The following is an 8208-nucleotide window of genomic DNA, read 5'->3' on the forward strand; positions in this document are numbered from 1 at the left end:
ATGGAGAGGAATTTTAACAGACAGATTTTGCTAAATTCCTCCCTGTCTACCAGGCCTATCATAATGTAACCTATCTCTGGTAATAGCTATCTTCCTGGAGTGGGTTTTCTATCTAAATTCTTTTAGTCAGTTAAGAGGAAGAGCAAAGTTTCTATTTGAATCTTCTGGGCCTCGATGCTTTTCAGATGAAAATAATCTGCTTGTCACAATGACACACCTTGGGGCAACCTGCCCTTGGTCACTATACTTTCAGATAGACATTTTTGTCCTAAAAATATGATTCTAGCTACAATCATTCCATTTATATGCCAAGGTCTAGAATGGCATATGATATGCAAGCTCATACAGAGCCTTGTTGAAACATGTTTCATCCACTATGATCTATGAAAACTATCACATCTAAAATTGTATATTTCTGAAATTTATAAAGGAGCAGTTCTGTAATATATAATTTTAGCCAGAAATAATAACATGGAAGGAGGCCCCAAATCAGCTGAAATTACTAATATAATCTGCAAATATGTAGAATCAAAGTAAATCAAGATAGGGCAATATTTCATTCATTTTTTTAGAATTTTCTCATTTATTTGACGAAATGAAAGTTTCTGGACCATGTCCTTAAATGCCTGTTTCACTTGCTGGTTCCTTAAGGTGTAAATGAAAGGATTCAATAAGGGGGCAACTGAGGTATTGAGCACAGCTACTCCTTTGCTTAAAGTCACTCTATCATTTGCTGATGGTTTTATGTACGTGAAGATACAGCTACCATAAGAGATGGAAACTACAATCATGTGGGAAGAACAGGTAGAAAAGGCTTTGGTCCTTTGCTGAATAGAAGGGAATTTGAGAATTGTTTTAATGATGTAGCCATAAGAGAGAATCACTAACATCAGTGTGACCATTAGTGTGACAATAGCCAAGAGAAAACACATTAGCTCTAGGAAATGTGTATCAGAACAAGAGATCTGCAGGATGGGGGATGAATCACAAATAAAATGACCAATGACATTGGAAGCACAGAATTCCAACTTGAGTCCCAAGATCCTTGGAGGAAAGATAATCAGGAATCCAGTTACCCAGGAGCTGAATACAAGTTGGTAGCAAACTCTGTTGCTCACGATGGTGGTATAATGCGGGGGTTTACATATAGCCACATAACGGTCATTGGACATGGCAGCCAGAAGGTAAAATTCAGTTACTCCCAAAAAGATAAAAAAAATAACTGAGTCATACAACTCATGTAGGAAATAGTCCTGTCTTTTGTCACAAGGCTCACCAGAAATCTTGGAATACAAACAGTTGTGAATGAGATTTCTAAAAGGGCAAAATTCCTTAGCAAGAAATACATTGGTGTCTTAAGGTGGGAATCCAGAAGAGTAAGAATAATGATGGTTAAGTTTCCTGTGACACTAAATATGTAGGTAAAAAATAGAAAGGAAAACTACAACTTGCAACTCAGGGTTATCTGTCAGACCCAAAAGAATGAACTCTGTCTGCATTGAATGGTTTCTCATTTCTCTCTTATGAATTTTATCAAAGCTAGACAAAAAAAGTAAAAAAAAAAAAATGGTAAGGATTAACTATTGGAGTCATTAAGAAATAACAAAGAATGAGAGAGAAGCTAACAACATACATTTATCACCAAGAATGTGCCAGGCACTATGTCTGGAGATTTAGATAAATTTCCTTATTAACATATGCAGCAACCCTCTTTGAGTAGAATGTTACTCTCTCCACTTTCATGAGAAGGAAATCTAGAGTCAGATTGGAGTTTTCTGGAATATATATCTAAACCCCAGCTTTGTAACAAAAAGTTGATGAATCTTTAATAAATATAAATGCCCAAGACACTCAAACAACTGTTTGAATATTTTTGGTGAGATTTAGATATTTGTTTTTATACAAAGTTTACAAGTTCAAAGACAAATGAGGAAATAACTTTGTTTGTAATTCAGTTGGGCCCTGAACTCCAAGTCTTTTAAGTACTAAACCTTTGCTGTTTTTAATTTTACCTTTTTAACTTTATCATACTGAATATTCATTAAAAAGTCCTAGCCTTGAGACATGGATAGATTTTAGAATGTTTATGAATTCACTTAAATAATCCTATGGTAATTGTGTATGAAGAGGGCATGCAATTTCCTTCTAAAAAAGGAGCATTTAACACACAATATGTGTAGAACTCAGTACAACCCAGGCCAACTGGATGGCAAGTCAGAAAATTGCAAATGGAACCTGAAAGATACAGAATGTAGTCATAATATCATAGAGCTAAAAGAGGTGTCATAGATCATTTGTCCAATCTTGTACATAAAGGTAAAATCCTTTTACAAAATTAAGGAAGGTATCTATTTATCCAGGTTACTTTTAAAATTGCAGTTATAATATTTGATAGCTTTTAAGAATAAGAATATCTTTGCAACATAAATATAAATAAAAGTCAGAAATCCTTTGTAAATGAAAAAACATACACACTCTTGCAACCACATTTCAAATAGGGGTTTTCAACTGCTTACACATTTTAGAAATCAACTACATTGTTTATAAGAACTTTATTAGGAATTTCTCTTTTTTTCCTTCTTCCTCTTCTTTTCTGTCTCCTTCTTCAGAATGTTTTATGAACTAGATTGCAGATCAATTAGACTATTTCCTTATTGAGTTTATCATTAATATTTTCCCTAAAAGACAAAAAGAGAGAAAGGAAGAAAAACCCACAAATAAGTCAAAGAATATATATTCTCTCCTTTAGAATTATCATTCTTGGTAATGAAGAATTTTCTATACAGAAAATTAAAAATCAAGTGGATATGAGACAGGTTAACAGGAGAAAAAAAACCCTGAAGTTAAATTATGTACAATTTTTTAATAAAGTACAAAAAATGTTTGCTAACAGACCCCAATTTGAATTTGTTAGAAATTAATTTTAACAAAACCAATCAGAGATAGGAAAATGTCACATTTACAATACACACACACACACACATACACATAAAAGTAAAGACACATGCAAACTAATATCTGTGGAGATTTTATTTGCCCAGTTCCTAAAATCTCTGTGTCCCTCTCTATCTCTCATTTAATTTTCTCAGATGAGAAACTACTCCTAAGACTTTGAATTTCAAAGACTGACTATTAGGTCCTAGAGCAGATGGGGGAAGAAAATCTATATCACAAAAGCACAGAGAAACTATGCAAGTTTTTGTTTTTTAAAAAAGAATTTTATGGTAGTTGTTTTAATTTTCTTTATTTTCTTAAGTACAGGACAATTTTATTCCAATGTCCTGATCTTTTATTACATCTACAGGCACTTTGAAATGATGGGGAGGTCTAGAGATTGGTAAAAATAGGTAGACATTAAATTGTTTCTAGAGCTCCAACCTCTACCCTGTGGAGATTAGATTTGCAAAATAAGGACAGCTCTTTTTAAATCTTGAAGAATTGTTTTTCCATCTTCATAACAAAGACTGACACCTCCATCCATGTTGAAATGTTATTATTTCCCTCTGTGTACCTTTAACTAAGGGGAGAAAACTTATAAAACATTTCCTTCAGTCTCTATCAATGTGAACTTGACACTGATTTTTTTTTTTCATAAAGTTATTATATCCTTCTAAACATCTTGTCAGGTTTCAAGTAAATATGCTGGAACAGTAAATATTTCTGATAGTATCAAATAACCCCATGGAGCCAAGAGGCATCCTAAAAGAGAGTGCAAAACTATTTAGAAGATCTAGAGTGACTCCCAAAGATCACCAAGGAACAAACCTCGCCTTATGAGGCCCAGGCAGGCAGAAAGCCAAGTCGAGGTCCTAGGATGCAAAATGAGACAAGTCAGAGAGAAAGAGTTATTCCCAGGAGAGAAAGTATCAATAAACAATGGGTTTGGATTTGCAAGGGAAGGGACATCATGAAACTCGATTTCCCTCCTCTGCTGTTCCCTGGATATTGTCATCAGTTTATCATTTATAGGAGGGAGGAACAGAAAGTTTAGTTATCAGTTTCCTCTGGGAGGGGTTTGTGAATGGTCACTAATAATTAGAACACCTCTACAAATTTGAGGGGAGGTCCTGAAAATTCAGGTAAAGAGCTATATTAAAAGAGCTTCTGCTGTCCATGGGGCATAAAAAATTATGTTTTTGTTGAGTAGTTTAGAATAAATCTGCAAAGGACATTGCATAACAATGGCTGAAATTGGCAGAGCAAATACAGAGCCCAGCAAGGTGGAAGCAAAACAAGCACAACCTCTGGAGCTTTGGTTAAATTCCTTCTCTTGCTTTCAGCATGTATACGAGTGACCTGTATTCTTTGGGTGTAGATTTAGGTTGGTGTATTATTTATAAATATATTGGGAAAGGAAGTGAAAACATGTAGATGGGCCAGATTTTAAAAAGGGAAATTTATGTTGGATATGGACATTACTTTGTGTTCTAAGCCTAATTTCTGTTCTTTTATCTTATCAAGGGAATTCCTAAGGCTAGCTGTTACAATACAACAATAGAAAGCTCTCTAAAAAGAAAAATGAGATCACATACAAAGGAAAGCCCATTAGGCTATCATCAGACTTCTCAGCAGAAACCTTACAGGCCAGGAGAGAGGGGCATGATGTATTTAATGCAATGAAGCAGCAGGGCCTGGAACCAAGATTACTTTATCTGGCAAGATTATCATTTAAATTTGAAGGAGGGATTAAACAGTTGCCAGGTAAGCAAAAGTTGAGAGAATTTACCTCCCACAAACCATCTGTACAGTGTATTTTGGAGGGACTGCTATAGAAGAAAGTGTTAATAAGGTTTAATAGCTGTCACAACTGGTGATAAAACCACAGTAAAGAAAGTAGAACAGCTAATTATTACTAAGCAAATGCAAAATTAAATAAAGTCTCCCCAAAGTCAATCAAGGGATAGACAAAGAGTACAGAATATGATACCTAATATATAAAGAATGTAGGAGGAAGAGAAAGGAGGAGAAAAAAAAGAACCTTTAGATTGTGTTTGTAATAGCATATTAAGTGAGTTAAGTTAAACTCTTAGATAGTAAGGAAGTTAACCTAGAACCTTTGGTAAACATGAATCTAAAGTCAGCAATGGCAGTAAGTACACACTTATCCAAAATCACCCTAAACGTAAAAGGACTGAACGCACCAATCAGAAGACCTAGAGTCACTGAATGGATGAAAAAACAAGACCCATTTACATGCTCCCTGGAAGAGACTCACTTTACACCCAAAGACATACACAGACTTAAAGTGAAGGGATGGAAAAAGATATTTCATGCAACTATTAGGGAGAAATAAGCAGGAGTTGCAGTACTTGTGTCAAACAAAATAGACTTCAAAACAAAGAAAGTCGCAAGAGACAAAGAAGGACATTACATAATGATAAAGGGGTCAATCCAACATGAAGAAATAAACATTATAAATACCTATGCACCCAAAACAGGAGCACCTAAATATGTGAAACAAATACTAACAGAATTAAAAGGGGAAATAGAATGCAATGCATTCATTCTAGGAGACTTCAACACTCCACTCACTCTGAAATAAAGATCAAGCAGACAGAAAATAAGTAAGGACACAGAGGCACTGAACAACACATTAGAACAGATGGACCTAACAGACATCTAGAGAACTCTCCACCCAAAAGCAGCGAAATACACATTCTTCTCAAGTGCACATGGAACATTTTCAAGAATAGATCATATACTAGGCCTCAAAAAGAGCCTCAGTAAATTTAGAAAGATTGAAATTGTACCAACCAGTTTCTCAGACCACAAAGGTATGAAACTAGAAATAAATTACACAAAGAAAATGAAAAATCGCGCTAACACATGAAGGCTTCACAACATGCTCCTAAATAACCAATAGATAAATGACCAAATAAAAACAGAGATCAAGCAATATGTGGAGACAAACGACAACAATAATTCAACACTACAATATCTGTGGGATGCAGCAAAGGATGTGCTAAGAGGAAGGTGTATTGCAACACAGGCGTACCTCAGGAAAGAAGAACAATCCCATATGAGCAGTCTAAACTCACAATTAATGAAACTCAAAAAAGAAGAACAAATGAGGCGCACAGTCACTAGAAGGAGGGATATAATAAAGATTAGAGCAGAAATAAATAAAATGGAGAAAAATAAAACAATAGAAAGAATCAGTGAAAGCAAGAGGTGGTTCTTGGAGAAAATAAAATAGATAAACCCTAGCCAGACTTATCAAGAAATCAAGAGAATCAAGAGAGTCTACTCACATAAACAAATCAGAAATGAGAAAGGAAAAATCACGATGGGCACCACAGAAATACAAAGAATTATTAGAGGATACTATGAAAAATTATATGCTAACAAACTGGATAACCTAGAAGAAATGGACAACTTTCTAGAAAAATACAACCTTCCAAGGATGACCCAGAAAGAAACTAACAATCTCAACAGACCGATTACCAGCAATGAAATTGAACTGGTAAAAAACTACCTAAGAACAAAACCCTGTACCAGATGGCTTCACCACTGAATTTTATCAAACATTTACCCATACTCCTTAGTTTTCCAAAGAGTAGAAGAAGAGGGACTACTTCCAAACTCATTCTATTAGGACAGTATTACTCTAATACCAAAACCAGGCAAAGACACCACAAAAAAAAGAAAATTACAGACCAGTATCCCTGATGAACATAGATGCAAAAATACTCAACAAAATATTAGCAAACCGAATTCAAAATACATCAAAAAGATCGTCCATCATGATCAAGTAGGATTTATTCCAGGGATGCAAGTATGGTACAACATTCAAAAATCTGTCAACATCATCCACCACATCAACAAAAAGAAAGAGAAAACCACATGATCATATCTATAGGTGCTAAAAAAGCATTTGACAAAATTCAACATCAATTTATAATAAAAACTCTCAACAAAATGGGTATAGAGTACAAGTACCTCAACATAATAAAGGCCATATATGATAAACCCACAGCCAACATTATACTTAACAGTGAGAAGCTGAAAGCTTTTCTTTTAAGATCGTGAAGAAGACAAGGTTGCTCAGTCTCCCCACTTCTATTCAACATAGTACCAGAGGTCCTAACCATGGCTATCAGACAACACAAAGAAATAAAAGGCATCCAGATTGGCAAGGAAGAAGTTAAACTGTCCCTGTTTGTAGATGACATGATATTTTACATAAAAAACCCTAAAGAATCCACTCCAAAACTACTACATCTAATATCTGAGCTCAGCAAAGTTGCAGGATACAAAATTAATACACAGAAATCTGTCGCATTAATATACACTAATGATGAAAAGCAGAAGGAGAAACCAGGAAAACAATTCCATTCACAGTTGCATCAAAAAGAATAAAATACCTAGGAATAAACCTAAGCAAGGAAGTGAAAGACCTATACTTTGAAAACTACAAGACACTCATGAGAGAAATTAAAGAAGATACCAGTAAATGGAAACACAACCCAGTCTCTTGGATAGGAGGAGTTAATATTGTCAAAATGTCCATCCTGCTTAAAGCAATCAACAGATTCAATGAAATTCCTATCAAAATACCAACAGCATTCGTCAATGAACTAGAGGAAATCATTCTAAAATTCATATGGAACCACAAAAGACCCCGACTAACCAAGGCAATCCTGAGAAGAAAGAATAAAGCTGGGGGGATTATGCTCCCCAACTTCAAGCTCTACTACAAAGCAACAGTGATCAAGAAAATTTGGGACTGGCAGAAGAACAGACCTGTAGACCAATGGACCAGATTAGAGAGCCCTGATATAAACCCAACCATATATGGTCAATTAATATTTGATAAAGGAGCCATGGACATACAATGGGGAAATGACAGCTTCTTCAACAGCTGGTTTTGGCAAAACTGGACAGGTACATGCAAGAGAATGAAACTGGATTATTGTCTAACCCCATACACAGAAGTAAACTCAAAATGGATCAAACACCTGAATGTAAGTCTTGAAACCATAAAACTCTTAGAAGACAACATACACAAAAATCTCCTGAATATAAGCATGGGCAACTTCTTCCTGAACACATCTCCTCGAACAAGGGAAACAAAAGCAGAAATGAACTCATGGGACTACATCATACTACACAATTTGTGTATGGCAAAGGATACCATCAACAGAACAAAAAGGCATCCTACAGTATGGGAGAATATATTTGTAAATGACATATCTGATAAAGGGTTAA

The 8208-nt window shown here is 35.0% G+C and overlaps 1 protein-coding gene across 1 annotated transcript; it reads right to left on the reverse strand.

The window, feature by feature from the left end:
• Positions 1–560: 560 nt before the first annotated feature.
• Positions 561–1251, reverse strand: LOC130679340 (olfactory receptor 6C70-like). Its single transcript, XM_057487939.1, has one exon. It carries the CDS (start codon positions 1170–1172, stop codon positions 561–563), a length of 612 nt encoding a protein of 203 aa, XP_057343922.1. The 5' UTR covers positions 1173–1251.
• Positions 1252–8208: the final 6957 nt, after the last annotated feature.

Source organism: Manis pentadactyla, chromosome 10, assembly GCF_030020395.1.
Source record: "Manis pentadactyla isolate mManPen7 chromosome 10, mManPen7.hap1, whole genome shotgun sequence".
Lineage (NCBI taxonomy): Eukaryota > Metazoa > Chordata > Mammalia > Pholidota > Manidae > Manis > Manis pentadactyla.

Coding starts and splice junctions, on each gene's coding strand:
- LOC130679340 (XM_057487939.1), bottom strand. CDS start 1,172: ATGTCCAATGACCGTTATGTGGCTATATGTAAACCCCCGCATTATACC.